This window comes from Dendrobates tinctorius, unplaced genomic scaffold (genome assembly GCF_039654945.1).
Source record: "Dendrobates tinctorius isolate UK_male_01 unplaced genomic scaffold, ASM3965494v1 ptg000058l, whole genome shotgun sequence".
In the NCBI taxonomy this organism is placed as follows: Eukaryota; Metazoa; Chordata; class Amphibia; order Anura; family Dendrobatidae; genus Dendrobates; species Dendrobates tinctorius.
In genome coordinates, this window is record NW_027361726.1 from 9,412,353 (window position 1) to 9,439,001 (window position 26,649).

General features: G+C 47.4%; 2 protein-coding genes across 3 annotated transcripts in view; one reads left to right on the forward strand and one right to left on the reverse strand.

The window, feature by feature from the left end:
• AMN (amnion associated transmembrane protein) overlaps positions 1–366 on the forward strand; it is a 100,817-nt gene extending 100,451 nt beyond the window's left edge. The window contains exon 12 of the mRNA XM_073578019.1: positions 219–366. Within this exon, the coding sequence (XP_073434120.1) occupies positions 219–305 (87 nt within the window). The 3' untranslated portion in view covers positions 306–366. The remainder of the gene's footprint in view (positions 1–218) is intronic.
• Positions 367–1,641: 1,275 nt separating this feature from the next.
• CDC42BPB (CDC42 binding protein kinase beta) overlaps positions 1,642–26,649 on the reverse strand; it is a 115,273-nt gene continuing 90,265 nt past the window's right edge. For both annotated transcript variants that reach the window (XM_073578021.1, XM_073578020.1), the window contains 10 exons: positions 26,345–26,564; positions 26,176–26,238; positions 25,091–25,687; positions 8,395–8,492; positions 8,225–8,309; positions 7,662–7,782; positions 7,461–7,578; positions 6,214–6,331; positions 5,935–5,990; positions 1,642–3,992 (listed from right to left, as the gene is read on the reverse strand). In XM_073578021.1, the coding sequence (XP_073434122.1) occupies positions 3,861–3,992; positions 5,935–5,990; positions 6,214–6,331; positions 7,461–7,578; positions 7,662–7,782; positions 8,225–8,309; positions 8,395–8,492; positions 25,091–25,687; positions 26,176–26,238; positions 26,345–26,564 (1,608 nt within the window). In that variant the 3' untranslated portion in view covers positions 1,642–3,860. The remainder of the gene's footprint in view (positions 3,993–5,934; positions 5,991–6,213; positions 6,332–7,460; positions 7,579–7,661; positions 7,783–8,224; positions 8,310–8,394; positions 8,493–25,090; positions 25,688–26,175; positions 26,239–26,344; positions 26,565–26,649) is intronic.

Genomic DNA, 26,649 nt, shown 5'->3' on the forward strand with positions numbered 1-26,649 from the left:
TGGAGTCTATATAATCCCAGCTTATCTCGCGGCTGTTCGGCAATCCCCGTGTGTCTCGCGGCTGTTAGACAATCCCTGCACGTGTTGCAGCCGCGGGGACTTAATCTTCTTTTACATGCACACCAGAGACCCCATTAGCATCTGTGCACGCCCTGATATCACCTTATCTAACCCAGTTCGCTCATCACTAATAACCTTTCCTTTCTCTTGCTCCTCAGGTTTCAGGCTGCAGCAAAGACGATTTGCCAGAAGTCACACAGCACAAAACGGAATTCCCCAATCCTGCGTTTGATTTTGATCTATAATTTGTACAATTATTTGGACTGTGAATAAAGAAATGGGATTTTGCAAAGTCATCCAAAACTATTTATGGTTTTGAATTTTTTTTTTTTGTTCCTAAAAATTGTAAAAAAAAAAAAAAAAATTTGCCGTTAGGTCTTTAAGCTTCAATTGACTGTGGAGAATTGCCCTGGACATGATGGGGGCATTATCACAACGGGTCCTGTATGTGTGAGAAAAGTGATAATTTGTCCATTGTGCAAAAGATTAATTTAAAAACATGACATGTCTACAATGTCCCTTTCTGATGATATTCTCTCTAACTGGTCTCATTTCTAAGAAAACGAACACTTTGTAACTTTCCCCCTGATAAATCCGGGCCGCGCTGATTCATTATATTCCTGAGAATTACAACATTTGTCTCCTTTATGAAACTTCCCGCAGAACAATGGACAACGCGGCTGCATCGTTTTCTGTCCTCTACATATCAGCTGCTATCATGGAGAGTTTCTGGCATTTGTTGTTTTGCGGTGATGTTCGTCCTCTTCGTACAGATCATCCTGGTGTATGCGACCAGCACAACCCAAAAACATAGCCCTTAAAATGACGACTCTTTTACTGTCACAAATCAATAGTAATAAGGTATCACACAGTACCTCATTGTTAAGAGAAATGCGCGTCCTTCTCTCTTAGGGCGGATCTCTCAAAAATCTCAATTCACAGGTAAAACTTAGCAGATTTCTTTAGAGTAACTGTTGTTTTAATACTCTGAATCCAAGAATAAGCGGGGGTCTCAGACCTGCAGCAATCAGCTGATAAGAGGTCACACAGACCCCGAACAGCACAGCTCCGTTCACAATGCTGCCACCGAGACCAGATTCACTTCTATAGGAGCTAAGCTGCAGTACCAAGTATGGCCACTACACAGTATAGTGCTGATGATCAACTTCCCATGTAAGCCTGGACAATCCCTTTAAAACTTTTTTTTCTTTTTTTTATGGGTAGAATTGACTTACTAGGCTACCCACCCCCCCCCCCCCCCCCCAGATTTAGTGGAACCAAACAAACGATGTCCATGGACATTGGCTCTCCAACATTAGGAATTGTGACACCCCCTTGGGCTGGATAAAGTGTCTGCTCCGCCAGTTGCACTAGTCCCACTCTCTCAGGTTGTGTCCAAACTGGCCCGGGGTTCTCTTGATCAGAAGTGTACAACGTCCGATATGTTATATGTGACGTTGTGACGTTTGAGTCGGGAAATCCCCGGCCCAGCTAGGGTGCACACAAAACGTAAAAGTGACAGCCGAGACCCAAGTGTAAAGTAACTGAAGAGGAAGGACATCAGAACAAAACCACAAAATGTAACTAGATCTTTTTTTTTTATTAATAAGTTACATTAAATTTTAGACAACAGATGAAAATCCAGGATACATTTCCTCTTAGATGGGATTTTTTTTTTGCACTTTTTTTTTTTTTTGTTTTAAATCAGTGATTGGTGATTTTGTTTAATTTTAAAAACGGCTGCAGACCCCCATGTGATTCCTCCAGGTTTCCGCACCCTCATTGCCAGATATATACAACAAAAGAAAAACATTAATAAAAGGACATGTCAAATGACAGACCAGGATTTGACTGCTCACTGCGGATTTATTAACAGGTCACATGTTAAAAAAAAAAAAAGAACAAAACAACAAATCTTACAATTTATAATTACAGAAACACAAAAAAAAATTACATAAAAGTAAAAACCAGGCCCCTCTGTAAGCAGTAGTGTGTGGGTGGCCTCCCTCAGCCTGAAACACATGGGGAGCGACCGATCACGCGACAGAAGACCTCGGGGACCTCACTTTTTTTGTTTTAAAAATTTAAAAATAAGTGCAAGTCCTATACAGTGTATCAGAAAAATCATCATTAGCCCAAAGGAACCAAGGAAATGTAACCTAATGACAATCCGACTGTCAGAATTGGCACGAAAGGCACGCTAGTAATGACAGCGACAACACGGGGGGCGCCACGAGCGGAAGTACAAGCTCATCATGGAGCGTGGCCATAGTTCGTGGGGTATAAAATGTATTATACAAGGAAGCGAGAAGATTATACAAGTGGGGGGGCGCTACCGAAGCAAAATATCCATGGGGCGTGGAAACCTACTGTCCATAACTCACGTGGCCTCATGCAGGTTAGAGACTCACTGCTCTGTGCTGGCAAAAAAAGAAAATCACTAAATTATGTGGTCACCACAATTAATAATAATAAAAAAATAGAAAATATGATTCGCTGCAAATAAACAAAAACCGGAACAACCAAATGGCAGTAAAAAAAACATGGACTGCAACTATAAAAGGCTTAGTCCTACGTGAGATCTTCTTAAAAGTTGGAAAACTTACTTAAAAAAAAAAAAAAAAAAAAAAGTATTTATTTCTGTAGTGTCATCACCGGCTAATTCATAACTGGGATGAATTTGCAAAAGTAGAAAAGTGTCAGGAAGGTGGAACAGAGCGGTGCGTGAGGGTGAGCGCCACTTGTGAAGGCGCACAATTCACTTTTACATTTTATAACAACCAGAATACTATTATTAGTTAACTTAGAGACACATTTATCTGGATCTTCAGTAACTTAATGACTTCTGAGGATGGTAATGTGCGAATGATTGGGAAATGCCAACTCTGCTCACATCCAAAACTGCAGCATTCTGCTCCTCATCCCATCCACAGTGTCAAAGTAGCAGAGCACATTTAGGACAGGAATGAACCAGATGTTTGGATGCAGCTTTGGATGTGACTGGAGTGGAGTAGTGTTCAGGAGCAGCACATTTCCAACCTGATCAACCTCGGAGGCCGCTGTGAATACATGTTCCTTTAAGACAAGAGTTTACAATTCTGCATCCAACGCCGTCACAAGAGTGCGGTGGTCTCACGAGCCGTAGAGTGCCTGGGACCGTGGAGCCTTTGCGGTGTGTTATGAAATGTAAAACTCTACACGCAAGAACAAACATCATTAAAATAAAATTCCTGGCGTAGTTTGCAGAATTATGGCGCAATTTCATTAGAAATAATTAGGCTTTAAATGCTGATTTGTGAGATTATTAGAGGCCCAGTGGGCTGCTGACTGTGGGGGACAACTCCCCAGGCTGTCAGAGCATGATGGGGGTGGTCCTCACAGAGTTAGTGTCTCTTCCTCTCCTATTTGCAGGGACCATTGGAGAGACCCCAATATCATGCTACACGTTCCTAGTCCTAGTTTGCTAGTGTTTCCTCCTCCGCCCGTCACCGATACCTGTGGCAGCAGCTTTCGTCATTTCCCAGAATCTAGCAGCATCGTACAAAAAGGGAGATAATCATAAAAAAATGTACAAAATAAAAACTTCCTATCAGTGGAACGGATATTAGAAACGGTCAACTCATTTGCATATAAAAGCTCCATCACATATATTAAACCCCGATTTTTCTTTACGTTGTATCTACAATAATGGGGTGGGGGAGAGAGGTAGGGGACGTCCGTGCAACACATCTTGGCACTATTGCGTGGGACTGACACACTAGAAAGATGACATCTCTGGAGAGTGAGCACCAGCAGCACCCCTATGCGTCACAGGCAGACTGATCCAGGCCATCCAGCGTCAGTTGGTTCCTATGTGGGGAGTTGGGGCTTGGTGGGCTGCTCGGATTGGAGCTGTTTGAGGGAGTGGAATGTTTTGTGGAGTCTGAATCCGGCTGCGGGATGAAAACAGAGACAAAAGCATATTACATACACCACCAGGGGAGCTTACTACATATAGATGTATACAGCCACCACCAGAGGGCGCTCACTACATACAGATATATACAGCCACCACTAGAGGGAGCTCACCACACGCAGACACCACCAGGGGGAGCTCACTACACACATATATACAGCCACCACTAGGAGAGATCACTACCCACAAACACCACCAGGGGAGTTCACTACACACAGCCACCACCAGAGGGAGCACACTACACACAGATATATACAGCCACCACTAGAGGGAGCTCACCACACGCAGACACCACCAGGGGGAGCTCACTACACACATATATACAGCCACCACTAGGAGAGAGCTCACTACACACAGACACCACCAGGGGAGCTCACTATACACTAGGGTAACCTCAAAAAAATCGATGTCGGAATTTTGTCCGTCTGGACCCCACAAAACGATTCCCCTATCCAGATATTGAGAGCACGCTAGGGTTGTAAATCCAAAAGTTAGGAAAGAAAAATTAAAAGAGGTAGGAAGTAACCGACTTTAACGACCTTCTGACAAAAGATGAAGAACAAAAGCAATATGTCCTGCAAGTTGTAAGCAAATGCCGAGCATTATATTCTGACGTTTCAAAAACTACTTTACAAAAGCTCTAGAATAGATTAGATAACTATGTAAAATTATCAACTCATGTAGGTTAGCGTGCTCTGATGGTTCATCTGTGCTACTGAGCAATTTATTAGCCATTAACAACTTTTCATTGTCTGTAATGGTGGGATCAAAAAACGATAATCCCACCAACTCTGCATTCAAATACCACAAATGGTTCGAAAATTTGGTCAGGGCTATTTCTGCAATGTTGTTGTCACATTCTTTATAGTCTAACAGACTATGCAAAATACCTAAATCTTAAAATACCTCAATTTGGATTTTTTCAAACTTTGAGCGACGAGCGGCACGGGTTAACGTCGTTTGATCGAGCTCAAATTTTGGCTCTCTCAATATCTGGAAAGGGGAATCGTTTTGTGGGGTCCAGACGAACAAGATTCTGACATTTTTTCCCCCCCATATGAGATCCGGTCACCCTACTATACACAGACACCACCAGGGAGAGTTTACTATATTTAAATGTATACAGCCACCACCAGAGGGAGCTCACTACACACAGACACCATCAGGGGGAGCTCACTACACACAGACACCATCAGGGGGAGCTCACTACACACAGACACATAAAGCCATACAGTCACCACCAGGGCGAGCTCACTACACAGATATATACAGCTACGCCTACCACCAGAGGGAGCTCACTACATGCAGACGTGTACAGTCACCACCAGGGGAAGCTCACTACACAGATATTACAGCCACCAACAGAGGGAGCTCACTACACACAGACACCACTAGGGGGAGCTCACAACATATAAATGTATACAGCCACCACTAGGGGGATCTCACGCCACACAGACACCACTAGGGGGAGCTCACAACATATGGATGTACACAGCCACCACTAGAGGGAGCTCACTATATAGTTATACAATCACCACCAGGGGGAGCTCACTACATACCAATATATACAGCCACCACTAGAGGAGATCATTACACACAGACACCACTAGGGGGAGCTCACTACATATAGAGTTATACAATCACCACTAGAGGGAGCTCATGACATAGATGTATACAGCCACCACTTGGGGGAGCTCACTGCACACATTTATATTCACCACTATGGGAAGCTCACTACATATAGTTATACAATCACCACTAGGGGGAGCGCAATACATACAGATTTATATGAGAGCAATACTTTTTTTTTTTTTTTTAAAGAAAAAAAAAAGAAGCTCCAAACCACCTTTTTAATAAACAAAAAAAATTCAGTGCTGCAATGCCTAAAGACATTTTAACAGGATGGGAAAGGAGGTTACCTCTTTTTCAAGGTCTTGATCAATGTCTGATATACTTCTTGATGAATCACCCGTACCTGAAGGGAACAAGTCTTTCAGATTAGTGACCTCCAGACATGGACATATTGATTGAAGTGGTAATTGAATATATAGCGATAACTCCAATAGTTCTCAATGATCTTCCCTTAAAGGAACGCAGGAGACAAGTGGCACCAGACGTCTCCAGAATGGAAGATAAATTGGCTAATACCACGCTGTGGCAGTTTAGGGATAGGGACCCGTGCGGGGTGGCCCCCTTACCCGAGGACGGCCAGGAGATGTAGGACCTGCTTCTGAGCTGCTGCTGTCGGGCCAGGTTGGTGGACGGCGGGCGCGACTTTTCCCGGGAGTTTTCCTCTTGGGCTGATGGCATGACAGTCTATGGAGGAGAAACCAAGACTTTAGCGTTACTGTTATTACATGTTATATACACAGTGCTAAAGGGCAATGTCCCTTTCACTGGGTGCAGCGGAAGCACTCAAACTCCTGCAACTCAGGATGTGGCAAGAAGCGCCGAATACAGAGCAGCTCCTCACCCAACTCTGAAGGATTAGACCAGCAGTGAAGTTGGTAATTTTACACTGTAATTTCCCGTTAACCCAACATGTGATAGGCCGAAAGATGTCCATCTGGAGGCTGAGCGGACATAATAAATTACTCGGCACATTATTAATCGCCGCAGAGGTTCTGTACACTTCTGTGTCTGTCTGACAATCTAGAACATCCCATAATCCAGCCACATTGAATTAAAGGAACTTTACTGGATCAGAAAGTTACAGCAAAGTGTGTGTTATTTGCACCAAAATCAAAAACATATTCCAAAAAGCTGCATGACAGGTACATGATATATTCTGCACCTGTAATGCTGCAAACCACACACAGCAGAAATTCAACAAGATTAAAAAAAACATGGCAGTGCCACCCACCTACGGTGGCAGCGTGCAGTACTGCAGCTCTGCTCCGCTGACGTGAATGTGGCTGCAATACTGGACGCGACCTGTGCAGTGGGGTGGAGCTGTTTGTGGAAGAAAACAGCCATGTGCTTATAAACTTGTTATCTGCTCCAGATTACTCCAGTCACGCTGCTGGTTAGTCGCTGCGTTTCTGGCCTGCAGGGATGGGTTCCTGCTGCTGTTTTGCTTTACTCCTACCCTTGTAAAGAGGGAGAAGAGGAGGAAGAGGGCCGAGAGCTCGGCTCGTGCTGCAGATAGATGTTGGCAGAGACAGGGTTCATGTGATAAACATGCTCAAAGTTTGCAGGAGGCAAAATCAGGAGAGAGTCTGGAGAGCGCAGTGAGGGAGGACATTCACTCTGAGGAAGGACATTCACTCTGAGGAAGGAAGGAGAGTAGCGACTTATAACAGCTTGGCTGTATACTCCAGAGCTGCATTCAGAGTTCAGCTTCATCATCTCAGCTGCTGGCTCAGTTTCTGCGCAGAACAATCTGCAGATGTTTAAATTCAGCTCTGGATGTAACTTGAGTATATACAAACCACTGATACTTTACCAGAGGGAGATCCATCAGCACTTGCATCCCGTCTCCAGGGCCCATGTGCGCCACGTGGTTGAAATTGGTGGGGTTGGAGATCATCTTTGAGCGCAGCTCGGGATCTCGAAGCATTTCCCTACAAGACAAGGATGATTTTCAGGCGAGCCCACATCTACGTTACTGGTAAATAATAAAAGCTGCCATATACGCCGCCGATACCTGCGCTGCTGTAATCGCTCTTCTTCTGGGACTTTAAAGACAAATCTTCGCTTACTCCTGGTTCTCACCATCTGCTTCTTGCTGTTATCAGACGTCTCTGGGACTGTGAGGACGGCCCCTTCTGGAAGACATTGGAGACAGACATTTCTAGAAAGCATCAACAAGTAGGATTAGCAGCTGCTGACAGGTTATGCCTTTACATCATTCCCATAATCTAGGTGGAGCTTGCCTTACTGATCCTCCTCCGCCGATAGCGTCTCATTGGAGATCTGTGACAGCTGCAGCAGCAATTTGTGATAGCCGCCGACAGGGTCACAGGTCCATTTAGAGGCCATGACACAGTCCATCAGGAGAGCGTCTATGCAGCTTTGCTACCACTGATTTTGGAGAATGTGGCACCGCTGTTAGAGGGATAGCCAGCTGGTAGCAAGCAGGAGGAGCCCCCCATCAGGTAGCAGTAGATGTGACTTGACCGGCCCCACTTAACCCCCAGATAGGGCAGCAAGCAGAGCCGGAATAACCCTATAAGTACTGTGAGGGCACATGGGTGAAAATAAACCAACCTGAATACGTGCTCTTCAGATACAAAAGGCGCGGAGGCTCCGAGTTCAACAGATTGAGGGTCCCTTCTACATTTAATGGCTTGATCTGCCAAAGAAAGAAGCAAATGTCCAGTATATACATATATGCAACACATAGGGGGGCGCGTCAGTCACTGGGGGTCCGGACTCACCCTTCTCAGTCCTATGGTCTGCACCCATTCCATAGAGTGGACGTCAAACACATCAATTCCGTATTCACTGTAGACGGTCACATAGGAAGGACTACAACCTGGGGGGCAAAAAATAAAAAAAAAATATATATATATATATATATATATATATATATATATATATATATATATAATGTATTTAATTATATATATATATACATACACACATACATACACACACACACTGTATATAATGTGCTACTGATTAGGTGATCAGCTGAACCAAATCTTATTTAATGAAGGGAAGTTTTTTTTTAAAAAAAAAGTCTTAGTTACTCACCGGTTAACGGTATTTTTCGGAGTCCATGACAGCACCACCTGAGAGAGGGATCCGCCCTTCCTAGGAACAGGAAAACCTACAGATACAAAAGGGCGGCACCTCTCCCACGCATCAGTTGGATTACAGAGCATAAAAGAGGACTTCCAAGGTTAATGCATGACTATATGTACAACAATATTAATACTTACATTTTTATCACCCGTGGATATGTACAAAGGGAAGACGTGCACACCCCAATTGACTAAGGGAAGGGAATCTATGGGTGCTGTCATGGACTCCGAAAAATACAGTTAACCGGTGAGTAACTAAGACTTTATTCGGTCGTCCATGACAGCACCACCTGAGAGAATTACAGAGAGTAATCACTACTTTAGGGGGGGGACTACAGCCTGCAGAACCCTGATACTGAAGGAGAGATCTGCAGAAGCACCCAAGTCTAGCCTATAATGACTATAAAAAGTGCTCGGAGAGGACCAAGTGGCCGCCTTACAAATCTGGTCGATGGAGACTTCCGATCTCTCGGCCCACGAGGTCGCCACGGCTCTGGTGGAATGCGCCTTCAATTTCTCCGGAGCTACTCTACCTTTTGAGGTATAAGCTAACGAGATTGCTTCTCTAATCCATCCATACTTTGGGACACCCTAAGACCTTTCCTAGGGCCTTGGTAGGAGACAAAGAGGGCATTGTCCTTCTTCCAGGGATCGGTAGCCGCTAGATACTCCAAGAGGCATCTCCTAAAATCTAAAGTGTGTAGCTTCTCCTCTTTCTCATTAGTTGGTTTAGGGAGGAAGGATGGAAGGACTATTTCCTGCGACCTATGAAAGCTGGAGGCTACTTTTGGTAAATACGCTGGGTCAGGTCTAAGTATTACCCTATCCTCTTTTACCTGAAGAAAAGGTGGGCGCCTAGACAATGCCTGAATGTCGCTTACCCTACGGGCTGACGTTATGGCTATCAGGAAAGCTATCTTGAGGGACAGGCTCCTAATAGAGGCTGACGAGATGGGTTCAAATGGCACTTCTGTCATAGCTGTGAGGACTAGGTTCAAATCCCATGGCGTGAGTCTATTCTTTACTATTGGTCTGGATCTACTCGCTGCTTTGATAAACCTATTGACCCAGTAATTAGCCGCGATGTTGCAGCTAAAGACGGCCCCTAAGGCGGATACCTGTACTTTAAGGGTACTGGTGGAGAGACCCAGGTCCAGCCCTTTTTGTAAAAATTCCAAGATCTGGCCTATAGGGACGGAATCATCAGTGTTTATATTTGAGCTTTGGAGGAATCTTTTCCAAATTCTGACGTAAATCTTAGTTGTCACCACTTTCCTACTTTTTAGTAGAGTGTCAATTAGGTCTGGGGAGAAGCCTTTACTTTTTAGCAGTGACCGCTCAAATTCCATGCCGTGAGATGTAGGCCAGCCACCTGAGGGTGGAAGACCGGGCCTTGGGACAGAAGGTCCGGGATGTCCGGGAGAACCCAAGGATCGTCTACCGACTTGATCCTGAGGTTCGAGAACCATGCTCTTCTGGGCCAGAACGGGGCGATGACTATGACCCTTGCCCTGTCCTTCCTGATCTTCCTCAACACCAGAAGAAGTAGAGCTAGGGGAGGAAAGGCGTAGGCTAGCCTGAAGTCCCATTTTATCAGTAGCGCATCTACTGCCAGAGGAGTCTCCCTGGGATTTAGGGAGCAAAACTGTCTCGTTTTCGAGTTCTCCTTGGTGGCGAATAGATCCACCTCTGGTTGACCCCATCTCTGCACGATCTGAACGAAAATGGAGGTGTTTAAGGCCCACTCTCCTTGTTTTAACAGATTGCGGCTTAGGAAATCTGCCGCGACGTTCTCTTTTCCTCTTATGTGAAGAGCCGTGAGAGATAAAAAATGCCGCTCTGCTAGCTGGAACAACTGTCCTGCCACATTCATCAGAGTTTTGGATCGAGTTCCGCCTTGGTGGTTGATATAGGCCACGGCCACTCGATTGTCCGAGAGAACTCGTACGTGATGGCCCTGTAGATACATAAGGAGCTCTTTAGCTGCGTGTACTACCGCTGTCAATTCTTTCAAATTAGAAGACATTTGTATCTGATCCCGTTTCCATAGGCCCTGGACCAGAATTTCTTCCATATGCGCCCCCCAACCGGAAGGACTTGCATCCGTGGTGACCACGCGGGTAATGTTATACTCCCAAGGGACCCCTCTAGACAAGTTATTTCTTTCTAGCCACCATTCCAGGGACTCTATTGTGTTTCTGGATAAGGTCAGTCGACCTTCTAAGTTACCCCCAAGAATCCTCTGATACCATAAAACTTCGCCCTGTAGAGTTCTCGTATGAACTTGGGCCCACTGGACCGCGGGAATGCAGGATGAGAGGGAACCCAACAGGGACATGGCTTTCCTGAGGGACATGGAGGGGTTATTGGAAGCGTTCAGGACTCGGTCATGCAGGTGCAGCAGCTTCTCTGGGGGCAGACGGCATTCCTGCTTTTTAGAATCTAGGGTTAGGCCTAAAAATTGTTGAATTTTTAATGGCTGCAAACGGGATTTTTTGATATTAAGTAGCCATCCCAACCGCTCTAGAGCCGCCGTTGTTTTCTGTAATTGTTCTAAACACTGCTCGGCTGAACTGCCTATTATAAGGAGGTCATCTAGATAGGGAACGACTAAAATGTTTAGCTCGCGCAGATGGGCCATCACCTCTGCCATCACTTTGGTGAATACTCGGGGCGCAACTGCCACCCCGAAGGGTAAGGCCGCGTACTGGAAGTGCTGGATTGACCCCTCCAACTGAACCGCCAGTCTAAGGAAAGGTTGGTGTGCTAGACATATGGGTATGTGGTAGTAAGCGTCTTTCAGATCTATGACCACCATGAAGCAGTTTTGAAACAGCATCTTTATTGCGGTGTTAATTGTTTCCATTTTAAACGGACGTACGACCAGGAATTTATTGAGGGCTTTGAGGTTAAATATAGCCCTAAATGAGTCGTCCGGTTTACGGACCAAGAACAGGGGGGAATAGAAGCCTTTTCCCCTCTCTTCCTCTGGAACTCTCGTCAGGACTTTTTTGTCCAGTAGCTCGAGGACCTCGGTCTCCAGGGCAGCTTGTTCTAGCGGGGAAGATTTGAGCGGAGTTACCCTGAACCGATCTTGGGGAACGCAGGAGAACTCTAGGTGCAGTCCTGTAGCTATCACCCCCAGTATCCAGCTGCTATTTGAGATTCTGGCCCAGGCCGGGTAGAAGGCAGATAATCTTCCTCCTACCGGAGCCACTAGTCATTGGGGCGGCTTCTTATTATCCCGTGATCCTTCTTGGCGCCCACCTCCTCCGAACATGAAGCCCGTACCTCTGGTTTTCTTGTTGTCCCATCTGTTCTGATCTCTGGCCTGCCTCCTGCGGCAATACCCTTTCCAAGAAAAGGGACGTCTCCAGGATGTATTCGGCAGACTCGGAAATTTCTTTTTCTCATCCCCGGCTTTCTCTAACAGTTCGTCTAGGACGGGGCCGAACAAGTATTCACCCTCACAGGGGATAGAACAGAGACGGGACCTGGCTTGGATATCTCCCGGCCAGCATTTTAACCAGAGGGCTCTTCGGGCCGAATTAGACAAACTTGCAGACCTGGCCGCCATTCTTACTGAGTCTGCCGAGGCATCTGCCAGAAAGGCAGCAGCATTCTGGATAATTGGAAGAGACTTACGGATGGAAGCTCGCGAGGTTCCATCCTTTAGCTGGGAGTCCAATTGATTCAGCCAAACCATCATGGATCTGGCTGCGCACGTGGCTGCTATTGCTGGCCTTAGGGCGCCTGCTGACATCTCCCATGTGCCCTTTAAAAAGGAATCTGCCTTTTTATCTAGGGGGTCTTTAAGGGAGGCCATATCGTCGAAGGGTATAGATGACTTTTTGGAGGCCTTAGCTACCGCTGCATCCAGCTTGGGGGCCTTTTCCCATCGACTTACTATTGGGTCCTCAAAGGGGTATCTTCGCTTGAAAGCAGGCGGCATAGAACCCCTTTTTTCCGTTTTTTTCCACTCCCTGTCTATCAGGCTCTGGACTCTTTCGTTTAATGGAAAAGTCCTTTGCTTTCTGGGGTCTAGACCCCCGAACATAATGTCCTGAGCAGAGAGTTCTGTCTTTTTTTCTTCTACCCCCATGGTTGACCTAATGGTTTTAATTAATTTATCCATTTGGTCCAAGGGAAAACAGAACCGGCTGGAATCCTCTTCGGAAGAAGAAGAGGAGGCCGAGGACTCTGAGGAGATATCTTCCCTCCTAGGGCCGACTGAAGATTCTGAGCCTGAAACACTAGCCAGTCTTCTTTTAGAAGAATCTTCTTTTGATAGGGCTTTTATTTCAGTCCTGATTAATTGCCTCAGGTCTGTAGCGAAGCTTGGAGCTTCTTCCGCTACCTGCATAAATAGGGAAGAGTGTAAGAGTCTGATACTCCACTCACGTTCTACCCCTCATCTCCGTCCCTACCGTCTGTCTCACGCAAGACTGACACAATCTCTTAGGGTGGCCATCTGGTAAGGGGCAACTACAGAGGGCACATTCCTTGTGCTTCTGCTTCCCTGTGGCCTTCTTCCCCTGAGAATCAAACACATAAGGGGACACTGCATTAGGGTACATTCTCGCAGATCTCTTACCCTTGCAGATGAGGACAGGTACTGGATCATGGGGGGCTGCAGGAGGATCCTTTGGCCTAGAGGAACTACTGTGGCTCTGTCCACTCGAACGTCCCTCCTTCCGCCTCTTAGGCTGGTCACTGGGGTGCTTTGCCACGGGCTGCACCTCTTGTGGGTCCATGGGGGCTTCTGTTGTGTCCATCGCTGGGCCTCCAGAAGCACCTCAGCAGCAATGCCTTCTGTCTTAAGAAGGCTTCCCCTCCGGATCAGCAGGAACTCCGTCCGGTGTTCGGGCCCCCCATTGGACCGCTCCTCGCGATCCTCCCCCTCCCCTTCAGGCCTGCCCGGCCCCCTCAGGAGGCGGGCGCGCATCGGCGCGTGTCCACAACAACCGGAAGTCGACCGGCATCCGACTTCCGGTTTCGGCGCTAGGCCCCGCCCCCTCCGCCGCGTCACTTCCGCCGCGCGAGAGGCCACGGGGACGCGCGGCAAGGGGCTAGCACTGCGCCGCCGGCTCGGAACCGCCGCTCCCTTTGTGGGACACCGCCGGCGGCGCCCGCCCGAACGGGCCGCATCCCCGGGGGAAGGAGACATAGGGGGACACCGCTTACCTCACCGGCCCCATGGAGAAGGCGCCCACCGGACCCTGTCTCCGCCTGCTCCTACCACTGCTGTGGAAATCCTACCCGGACCCACCGTGGCGCATCCAGGGCCCCCAGCGAGACCGAGGTAGGAGAACCCCCCGCTACCTGAGTCGGTCCGCTGGCCTGGGATTCGGTTATCCATGACGGACGATCTGTAGGGAGTTCTGTCCTTGTTAGGAACAGGAAACCAACTGATGCGTGGGAGAGGTGCCGCCCTTTTGTATCTGTAGGTTTTCCTGTTCCTAGGAAGGGCGGATCCCTCTCTCAGGTGGTGCTGTCATGGACGACCGAATAAAAACCCTGCTGTGGTGTTCATAACCCTCTAGCAGTAGGACAAGCTGGATGGCAAAATAAGTGCTAGTAATATCCAAAAGTAATAGGAATGAAAAAATAACTTTTAAACATGCCAAAGGAGTTGAAAAGAAAAGTCTTAAGTGAGGAAAAGGGGTTAATTCTGGCTTTACTAGCAGAGGGATACAGTGAGCATCATGTTGCCTCCATCCTTAAAATTTCTAAGACGGCAGTCCATTACAACAAGGTCAAGCAGCAGACATTGGGGACAACAAGGCTAAAGACCAGCAGAGGGCGAAAACAACTCTCCACTGACCGGGATGATCGTCACCTTATTCAAATGTCACTCAGCAACTGCAAGATGACAAAGTGACCTACAAAAGGAATGGCAAATGGCAGCTGGGGTGAAGTGCATGGCAAGAACAGTTCATTACAGGCTCCTAGAGGCAGGGCTCAAGTCATGTAAAGCTATAAAAAAGCCTATCATCAATGAGAAGCAAAGGAGAGCCAGGCTGAAGATTGCCAAAGACCATAAGGACTGTACCATAGAGGACTGGAGTAAGGTAATCTTCTCTGATGAGTCTAATTTTCAGCTTTGCCCAACACCTGGTCATCTAATGGTTAGACGGAGACCTGGAGAGGCATACAAGCCACAGTGTCTTGCACCCACTGTGAAATTTGATGGAGGATAAGTGATGATCTGGGGTTGCTTCAGTAAGGCTGGAATTTGGCAGGTTAATCTTTGCGAAGGACATATGAATCAAGCCACATACAAGGTTATCCTGGAAAAACAGTTGATTCCTTCTGCTCAGGCATTGTTCCCCAATTTGGTGGACTGGTTTTTCCAGCAGGACAATGCGCCATGCCACACAGCTAGGTCAATGTGTGGATGAAGGATCACCACAACAAAACCCTGTCATGGCCAGCCCAATCTCCAGACCTGAACCCCATTGAAAACCTCTGGAAATATATAAAGAGGAAGATGGATAATCACAAGCCATCAAACGAAGAACTGCTTACATTTTTGTACCAGGAGTGGCATAAGGTCACCCAAAAGCAGTGTGAAAGACTGGTGGAAAGTATGTCAAGGTGCATGAAAGCTGTGATTAAAAATCATGGTTATTCCACAAAATATTGATTTCTGAACTCTTCCTGAGATAAAACATTAGTATTTTTGTTTCTAAATGATCATGAACTTGTTTTCTTAGCATTATTTGAGGTCTGCAAGCACTGCATTTTTTTGTTCTTTTGACCATTACTCATTTTCTGAAACTAAATACTAAATTTAGTGCTTGGAAATTCGGAGACATGTTGTCAGTAGTTTATAGAATAAAAAAGCAATTTACATTTTACTCAAAAATATACCTATAAGGAGAAAAATCAGACAAACTAAAAATTTTGCAATGGTCTCTTAATTTTTGCCAGAGCTGTATACACACACACACACACACACACACACACACACACACACACACACACACACACACACAAAGGTAAACATAGGTATATATACGCACACGCTGCATATACATATGCATATATACACATTGCACAAACACAGGCATGTACAAACAGGCATATATACACACACTGCACACACAAGTATACACACACACAGGTATACACACACACTGCACATACACAGGTATACAGGTGCTTCTCGATAAATTAGAATATCAAAAGTTAATTGGTCAGACCTCATCTGTAATTCTGTGTCCAGTTTTGGGTACAACATTTCAAAAAAGATATCAACAAACTGGCGCAAGGTCAGAGAAGAGCGACCATAATGGTGACCGGTCTGCAAACCCTGTCATATGAGGAACGGTTACAGGATTTGGGAATGTTTAGCTTGCAAAAAAGAAGACTGAGAGGAGACTTAATAGCTGTCTACAAATATCTCAAGGGCTGTCACATTGTAGAAGGATCATCTTTATTCTCATTTGCACAAGGAAAGACTAGAAGCAATGGGATGAAACTGAATGGGAGGAGACACAGATTAGATATTAGAAAAAACTTTTTGACAGTTAGAGTGATCAATGAGTGGAACAGGCAGCCACGAGAGGTGGTGAGTTCTCCTTCAATAGAAGTCTTCAAACAGAGGCTGGGCAGACATCTGACTGGGATGATTTAGTGAATGCTAGTCCCTTCCAACTCTACCATTCTAAGATTCTATGATTCAATGATGCAGTAATAGATGAAAAAGGAGCCCCGAACATGTATTGAGTGCATTTACTGAACATACATTTCAGTAGGCCAACATTTCAGATTTTACAATAATTTTTCAAGCTGGTGTTATAAAGTATTCTAATTTACTGAGATAATGACTTTTGGGTTTTCATTGGCTGTAAGCCATAATCATCAACATTAACAGAAATAAACACGTGAAATAGATCACTCTGTGTGTAATGACGCTATATAATATATGAGTTTCACTTTTTGTATTGAAGAACTGAAATAAAGTAACTTTTTGATGATATTCTAATTTTGTGAGAAGCACCTGTAGTAAAAAGGTTAGTAAAAGAGAATGTAGCCGGAATTTTACACTTAAGGAAGAGTCACAATCTACCCGAGCCGAGGAATCAGTATTTGTAAATCAATCCTGGCTTTAAGGTGTAATAATATGCAGCCAAATTGGTATGTCCGAATCCCCCTAAAGACTTGATTTTTTAAAAAAAAACACTTGCTTTACCAGGATTCCAGATACGGTACATTTGTTTAACAAATCCTGGAGGTTTTTTAATGTATTTTAACAGGAATAGCAAAGGAATCGCTCTAAAGATGATGTCATGTGTTTGGAAGCTTCTGAATTAGAGACACACCTGTGGATGTACTTTAATGTACACCTGAAACACACTGCTTCTTTGTGAAGCATCATGGGAAAGTCTCAAGGAATCAGCCAAGATATCAGGAAGAAAATTGTGGACTTGACAAGTCTGGCTCATCCTTGGGTACAATTTCCAGATACCTGAAGGTGCCTCCTTCATTGGTACAAACAATTATATGCAAGTACAAACAAGATGGGAATGTCCAGCCAGCATACCGCTCAGAAAGGAGACGGGTTCTGTGTCCCACAGATGAACATGCTTTGGTCCGACATGTGCATATCAACCCAAAGACAAAAGCAAAAGACCTTGTGAAGATGATGGTGAAAGCTGGTAATATTGTATCAATATCCACAGTGAAACGAGTAATGTATCAACATGGGCTGAAAAGTCACTCTGCCAGGGAGAAGCCATTACTCCAAAAAAACGATTAATATTTGCAAATGCACACAGGAACAAAGACCTTAAAAAACAAAAAATTGAACTTTTTGGGCATAATCATTACATTTGGAGGAAAAATGGAGAAGCTTGGAAGCCTAAGAACACCATCCCACCTGTGAAACACGGTGGTGACAGCATCATGTTGTGGGGTTGTTTTGCTGCAGAAGGGACTGGTGCACTTCACAAAATAGATGGCATCATGAGAAAAGAAGATTATGTGACAATACTGAAGAAACCTCTCAAGACATCAGCCAGGAAGTTCAAGCTTGGGCAGAAATGAGTCTTCCAAATGGACAATGAAACGAAGCATACTGCCAAAATGGTAACGAAGTGGCTTAAGGTACTGTCACACTTAGCGATGCACCAGCGATCCCGACCAGCGATATGACACGGTCAGGATCGCTGGTGCATCGCTAAGTGGGCGCTAGTGAGCTACCACACAGGCAGATCTCACCAGCGACATAGCAGGGGTCGGGGGTCGCTACTTACCTGTCAGACGAGGCGATCCTGACGTCCTCCTGCCCTCGTCCACGCGTCGCTCGTCTCCACAGCAGGAAGCCCCAGCAGGAAGCTGACGACGAGAAACGGTCCAGGACGTTCTCGCGCGATCAGCGATAACCAGCGGGGGGGCGGTCGGAGGTAAGTATCAGACAAAGCGATATTGCTAGCAGTATCGCTATAACGTCACAAAAACCAGTGACGTTATAGCGATATTGCTAGCGATATCGCTTAGTGTGACAGGCCCTTTAAGAATAACAAAGTCAATGTTTTGGAGTCGCCATCACAAAGCCCTGATCACAATCCTACTGAAAATGTATGGGCAAAGCTGAAAAAGCCAGAGCGAGCAAGGTGACCTACAAACCTGGATCAGTTACATGAGGTTTGTCAGGAGGAACTGGCCAAAACCCAACCAACTATTGTGAGAAGTTTGTGGATGGAGATCCCAAACGTGTGACCCAAGTCATTCAGGTTAAGGGCAATGGTACCAAATACTAATGAAATGGATGGAAACTTCTGACTTTGCAGCAAGTAATAAAAATGCCTTAAAACATTCTCTCATTCTGGCATTTGGCAAATAATAATTATGGTAACCTAACTGACCTAAAACGTGAAAGAGGGATTTTTGTGTACTTACCGTAAAATCCTTTTCTCCGAGCCAATCATTGGGGGACAGACAGTGGGTGTTATGCTGCTGGCCACTAGAAGGACACTAAGTAAACCAGAAAAAAAAAAAGTTAGCTCCTCCCCTGCAGCATACACCCTCTCGCTGGCTGAAATTTCTTCAGTTCAGTGAAAAAAGCAGTAGGAGCATAAACAGTCAACAATAACCATAACTATATCAAAACCTAAAAATGCTACAGTGAGCCAATACGCTAAACAGGGTGGGAGCTGTGTCCCCCAATGACTGGCTAGGAGAAAAGGATTTTACGGTAAGTACACAAAAATCCCTATTTCTCCTACGCCTTATTGGGGGACACAGACAGTAGGACGTCCTAAAGCAGTCCCTGGGTGGGAAGCATACATCTGCTAATACCCCATGTACCACTGAGTCAACACTGAGGTACTGCCGATTGCAGGCTGCATCTGCCGAGAGCTGCAGCCGCAGAGGTCTGAGAACGAATTAGGCAATGTTTGTAAAGGTATGCAGGCTGGACCAAGTCACAGCCTTGCGGACAGGCCTGAGAATGAATTTGGTAATGTTTTGTAAAAGTATGCAGACTAGACCAAGTCGCAGCCTTACAGACCTGTTCTGCGGAGGCCTGGTGCCGAATGGCCCAAGAGGCGCCCACATCCCCGCTGGGACAGGCGTGTTCCTGACACGGTAGGATTCCTGAATCGCCAAGCGAATCCACCTGGCTAGCGTTGCTTTTGACGCAGTTAGACCCTTCCTATGCCCCTCTGGAAGTATGAACAGGGCATCTGACTTGTGGAAGGAAGCCGTCCGCGAGATGTACCGTCTCAGTGCCCTAACCACATCCAGGGTGTGGAAGGCCTTCTCAATGCGATGGACTGGCGCCGGACAAAAGGAAGGCAAAACAATTTCCTCGTTCAGATGGCAAGAGGAGACGACCTTGGGCAGGAAGGACGGGGACGTCCTGAGAACTACCTTTTCCTGATCAAAATTCAGGAATGGAGAATGGCAGGACAGTGCAGCCAATTCCGAAACTCGTCTGATTGACGTAATTGCCACTCGAAAGACCACCTTCCAAGAGAGGACGGTCAGTGACACGTCCTGCAGCGGTTCGAAAGGAGCCTCCTGTAAGGCCCCGAGAAACAGGTTAAGGTCCCATGATTCCAATGGCCTTCTGTAAGGAGGCGCCACATGGGAAACTCCTTGAATGAACGTCTTGACCTGAAGTTTGGTGGCAATTTTGCGTTGGAAAAGCACTGACAAGGCCGAAATTTGGCCCCTGAGCGAGCTAAGCGCGAGGCCTGATTTTAATCCGGATTGAAGGAATTCCAATATGGCCGGAATGGAAAACACCAGAGGTGATCGAACATTGTCCTTGCACCACGAAAAGAAGGTTTTCTAGGTGCGGTGATAGATGCGCATGGACACAGGCTTCCTAGCACTAATCATGGTGGAAATCACGTCGTAAGAGAACCCAGCCTGTGATAAAATCCAGGATTCAACGGCCATGCCGTCAAAGACAGGGCCCCGGAGTTCTGGTGGTAAATCGGGCCCTGCGAGAGTAGATCCATGCGATCTGGAAGTCGCCATGGGACGTCAGCGACTAGTATTAGTTTTGCATACTATGCTCAGCGCGGCCAATCTGGCGCGACTAGATCACTAGTGCTCCCTCCGCTCTTATCTTCTAGATGACCCTCGGTAGCAAGGGGGGGAGATGTACGGGAGCCAGAATCGGTGCCATGGCAGAACTAGGGCATCCGCTCTGATGGCGTATGGATCGCGCGATCGGGCATTGAACCGAGGAAACTTGTTTGTTAGTCTTGAGGCCATGAGATCCACATCCGAAGTCCCCCAACGATGACAAATCTGCTGAAAGACTTCCGGATGAAGAGACCACTCTCCCGAGGAAATGCCTTGGCGACTGAGAAAATCTGCCGCCCAATTTTCTACGCCCGGGATGTGGATTGCTGAGATGGGCGAATGGTTGGTCTCGGCCCAATGGAGGATGTGACTCACAGGGTACCTCCCTGGCGGTTGATATACGCTATAGCCGTGGTGTTGTCGGATTAGATCCTGATGGGGTGACCTGCGAGGAGATGGTGGAAACTCTGTAGAGCTAATCTGATCGCTCGTATCTCCAAAATGTTGATGGGGAGACGTGACTCTCGGGTTGACCAACGACCCTGTGCCGTGTGGTGACGAAAGACCGCACCCCAGCCGAGAAGACTTGCGTCGGTGGTTACTACCAACCATCTTACTGGGAGAAAAGACCTTCCTTGATTCAGGGAGGACCTCAGTGTCCACCACCTGAGGGCTTGCCTGACCCGCAGGGACAGAAGGATCCGACGGTCCAGGGAGAACGGGTTCTTGTCCCAAGCTAACAGCAACGCATGTTGTAAGGGACGGAGGTGGAACTGTGTAAATGGAACTGCTTCCATCGCTGCCACCATCTTTCTGAGAACTCTCATGCTGAAACGAATGGAGTGAGAAATCGGTTGGGAAAGAGTCCGTGCTGCCTGTTGTAAGGCTTGGGGTCTTTTCTGGAGGGAGAATGACCAACCCGCAGGAAGTGTCCAAGATCATTCCTAAAAAGGAAATCTGCTGAGTCGGTTTTGGGAAAGACTTTTCGAAGTTTATCTTCCATCCCAGGCGAAAGTGAATTTACTGTTATATCCACGGATTCCTCGTAAGCTGGAAGGGACGGACCCTCGATGAGCAGAATGAGTGGAGAATGGCCATGACAGCAGCCATGACCTTGGTAAAGACCCTGGGGGCGTTGGCGAGTCCGAAGGGCAAGGCAACGAACTGGAAGTGTTCCTCGTGAATTGCAAAACGCAGTAACTGCTGGTGGGACGGGCAGATCAGAATGTGAAGGTATGCGTCCTTGATGTCGATGGATGCTAGGAACTCTCCTTTTTCCATGGAAGCGACAACCGATCGGAGAGATTCCATTCGGAATCGCCGTACCTTGACAAACTGATTTAACAGTTTGAGATCCAGAATGGGTCGCATCGTCCCTTCCTTTTGTGGAACCACAAAAAGGTTTGAATAAAATCCCCTGAACCTTTCGTGAGGAGGGATCGGAATGATGACTCTGTCCCTCAGCAGAGCCTGAACAGCCTGAAGGAAGGCTCTTGTCTTTTTCCTGGGGGGAGAGGAAAGGAAAAACCGAGTTGGAGGGGGAGAAGAAAATTCTATCTTGTATCCGGAGGACACCAGCTCCCTGACCCACTTGTCGTGGACGACCACGAGCCAGGTGTGGCTGAAGGAAAGTAGGCGACCGCCAACTTTGTCGGTGTCCGCCGGATACCGCAACAAGTCATTGGGTTGATCTACGAGATCTGGCTCCCCTAGATCCAGAAGCCCTAGGCCTGGGTTTCCAAGAGCGGTTAGGTCTGTATGAGACCTGGGAGCCTCTGTCTCCGCGCGGGGACCGACCTGATCCGGAAGAGAAGGTAGAGGAGGACCAACTGGAATTGTTGCGAAAAGATCGAAAACAGGTCGGCTGTTGGTTGCGTAACGGCCGAACAGCTCTTTTGTTGAGGAAGGAATTTACTTTTTCCCCCGGTAGTATCAGAAATGAGCTGGTCCAGTTTCTCTCCAAAAAGACGACCCGTTTGAAAGGGGAGAGAAGTCAACGAACTTTTAGATGTGGCATCCGCCCGCAAAGCCACGGAGCCATAGGGCTCTTCTAATGGAGATCGCATTAGCGGCAGTTTGAGCCGCGCAATTGGCGGCATCAAAAGAAGCGTCCACTACAAAGTCCGCTGCGTGAATTATCTGCCGGGCGACAGTGGTTGCCTCCGGAGGAAGATTGGTGCCCTGGAAGGAAGTAATCAAGACTTCTGCCCAAGCGACCATTGCCTTAGTGACCCAAATTGCCGCGAAAGATGGAAAAAGCGCTGCTCCTGAAGCTTCAAAAACTGAACGGGCAAGGTAGTCAATGTGACGATTGGAGGGGTTTCTGACTGAGGAACCCCCAAAAACAGATAGGAGCGTTTTAGAAGCAAGACGCGATACAGGAGGGTCCACCGGAGTGGACTGTAACCAATCCTTCATTAGGTCTGGATCAAAAGGGTATTTAGCCTCAGTAGACTTTTGCCCTGTGAACCGCTTATGTAGCCGATCCCTAGGTTTCTGGACAATTTCCTTAAACACCGGATGGCTGATAAATAACCTGCGCACACGCTTGGTTTTCTTAAATGAGATAGGGTGTGCTGGAGCGGGAATATTTTCTTCATCCAACCTCAGAATCCTGTTGACTGATTCTAAAAGAGAATCAAGCGACTCTTGATCAGTTGAGGGATTCTGAGAGGCTGATGTGTCAGATTCGAATTCAGAGACGTACTCGCTGTGAACCTCAGCAGAGGGAGAGCGAGACACAGGAGTCGCCGATTCTGAGGCGCGAATGTGACTAGGGGACGCATCATGCGTCCGCTTTCTAGAGACCTGACCATCCCTTGAACGAGTATGGCCCCTGCTGGTAGACGGTTCTCAGCCGACGCCAGAGCACTCCTCTGGAGATAAGGGTGCTTTCTGACTTAAAGAGTCCTCCCGGAGGGAGAATATAGCCTGGGTCAGAGACTCCACCGACCGTGACAGGGACGCAGCCCACTTAGGTGTACTAAACGCAGGAGGCCTGTTCAGCAGCGGCGGCGAGGGGCGTTGGAGCACAGGCCGGGGCGCAGTCTGGGTCGCAGTCCGTGCATAACGGATTAGTCTGTGCACTGGGTAAGGCAGACTTGCAAATGGTACACACGGTAAAAAATGCAGTGTGCTTCCTAGCAGCCCGTTTAGCCTCCTTAGAATGAGACACAGCGCTCCTGAAAGGGTTAACGGCAGAGTCTGTCTGAGCTGCAGGGAATGTGCCGGGAAGGGGTTAAGCTTTAATCTGAGGGCAGATGCTGCTTACCCACGGTCCTGTGCTGTGTCCCCCGGGAGGAAAGCGGTGGCTCTGTGGTGTCACCTGGTATCCGGCTGTCCAGAGCAGGCTGAGGTAAAAAAGACATGGCCCTCGAGATTAGAATTGCGCGTCTAGTAGGCCGGAAAAGCCGGGGACTAAATTTCTGGCCTTCCCGCGGTAAGCGTGGGCAGGGGGGGGCGCGACCGGGCGCCAGTGTACCGCCGCTGACGCTAAGTCAGCGCTTCTCCCGGGGACAGGGACCCGGACCCCATACCTCCACTCCTGTGCTCAGGCAGGTCGCGCTGTCCGGAGTCTTCCAGCTGCAGGTGTCTCATCCTCTGGGCGATGTAGCAAAGCTGGAGGAGGTCTTAAAGCAGTATTGCTCAATCGATCCACCCTGTGGCAGGGGGATGGAGAGCTCTGGGGCTGATTCAGGGCTTCCGAAAAGCGCTGCTCAAGTCCTTCTCCATGCACTCCTGGTGCTTCGTCCTGTTGCGCTTGCCCTCGTATCCGTGGAGTACCGACCGTAAAGGAACCATCTTCAGAGGAATCAGCCCCATTCGTTGCAGGAAAGTGTATGGGGCGGTATACTCCGCGTGTTTGCCTGTTGTTGGTTCGGGGGAGAGCGGGCAGTAGAAAGGAACTGTCGCCCCCTTCACTCCGTTAATTAAAAAATAAAAATTTACAGAAGATCAAAAATGAAAATAAAAACGGTGGGGTCTGAAACCAGACCCAAGTGCCACCTATAGACACTAAGCAAGAACTGGAGAAATCTCAGCCAGCGAGAGGGTATATACTGCAGGGGAGGAGCCAACTTTTTTTTCTGGTTTACTCAGTGTCCTCCTAGTGGCAGCAGCATAACACCCACTATCTCTGTGTCCCCCAATGAGGCGTAGGAGAAAGGTTTATTATGATTTCACGTCAGGTATTGAGAAAAACCAGCAGATGTGTCATTATATAGTGGATGGAAACTTCTGGGTTCAACTGTAGATGGTACCTTACGCCTAACAGATGATCTAAAGCAGATTATGGATCCAGTTTGGCTAAAAATGCTATCGGTTCACACTGGCTAAAAACTACTATATCTACTCTGCAGGGTATTCTAGAAAAGATCTGTTTCGAGCAAAGATTAACAATTGTCAATAATTCTTGGAAAAAAATCTCTACATAAATGGGATCCGTGGTTAGCCTTCTTAGAACATCATTTTTGCTGATGGATTACTATAATAGCCAAAACAAAAAACACAGTAAAAACACTGCATGTGAACATAGCCTAGGGCAGGTTTCGCTACAACTGTACGGACCTGCCGAATACTACTATAACTACTGTTATTTTTACTGCACAATGAATACAATGAAAACCAAAGTTAAAAAAAACAAAAATGGTCTGTTTTAGGCAAGACAGGGCTGAAAATAAGAGCACAGATAAGAAGCAGTACCTGAAGCCACCACTAGGTGGAGCGGTCTCTGTGCTCACCGGCTCCCCCTATATGTTAGGCAGGTTAGATTTGCTCTACTTACTGCAGGCGACGGGACTGGCCGGCCACATCAGCTCTTGCATCCGCGTCCTCCGGCCCTGTGAATCCACATACACTCCCATCTGGCTGAAGCAGAGCAAATATTCATCATTGCCAAGGTCCACTGCGCACAGGGCATCCACCGGTTGCTGGGACAGGAATGCCAGGGAAGGATCCACAGGGCTGACCAAGTTTATGAGGGGTCCGTCTCCGTGGATGTTTAGTAGGGAGAATCCAGACTGGTACCCCACGCAGAGCTTGTCCTTGCACACCGCCATCCACTGCACGTTCCCCGGGGCCAAAACCTCATTGAACTTCTTATGAAATGGTTTAGTCCTATGGATCTCGTAACAAAGGACTTGACGTTTGACGGCGACGAACAAGCAAGACGCGGACGACTTCTTCAGGCTTCCTGTGGCGATGAACTGGCAGCCTTTGCTCTCCGGCAGCTTGATGTCCAGGCTGCCCTCCGAGCCATCCAGAGACGCCCACGGCACCAGGTGGACGTGGTGGTTGCGGCCACACACCAGGATGACCATCTTCTCCTTTGGAGCCGGCTCAATCTGATAGACCTTCTTGCAGTCTGCGACTCGGACTATCACTGCAAGGAGAGGACTTGGATTAACGAGGGGGCACCAAAACAATCTGCAATACCACCCTCATCTCATAGCTGTGGGGGTCTATGAAAACCCTGACTCCAAAATGAACGCTGCACTGCTTTTTTTCACCAGTGGGAGCGCTACAGGGAAATGCACTTGCTGCAGATTGCCCATAAATTAGTATGGCTCCTAACAGCAGGACACACTTATGGGGGAACCTTTTATGAAGGGTCAAAAAAAAACCAAAACAGTGCTGGATTGGGGGAACAAGAGCTGCATGCACGATTCTGCTAGTGGTAGCTGGAAACAGTAAGTTGGTACACAACCTGACAGAGCATTTACAGAGTCTGCTGTGAAAATTACACCTCCTTAAAATGGCAATGAAGGCATCTAACAAGCAAGGCATGCTGGGGGATGTACGCTCTGAAGCTTGCAGAATAGTGAATGCAGCTCTTAACATTCTTTCTAATGATGGAGCACAGACCCTTACCGTCCCTGGTGACCTCTATGACGTACAGTCCTTCTTCCGTGCCAACAGCAATCCGATCCCGATCTGAGCAAGAGAAACATCACTGTAAGCCTCCATGTCTGCCGATCTAAAGAGGCTGTGTGCCTCCTGTGGGACGAAGGGCGTAGTACAAACCTGTACTGGCACCTACCTATGATCGCTGCAGCCACTATGGTTTTAATGAGGGGCAGCGTGCTGTCGTATGCCTCCTGCGGGCAGTGGACCACCTTGTTCCTTAGGTTGTTCTTCTGTAAGATGGACTGCAGCCCCTCAAGAATCCCGACCCACTTCCTCTTCTCAGTCTCGTTTTCCGTGAGGATGAGCAGGGAGGAAGTTGTCTTGGACGGGGCACCAAGAAGGGAGGCCGTTATCTGTAGAAGAATTAAAATATCAAGAAGTTTAAAGACTACTACCTCTCAGAGGTGAGGGTCTGCTGCAGTTGCATCTACTCTATTC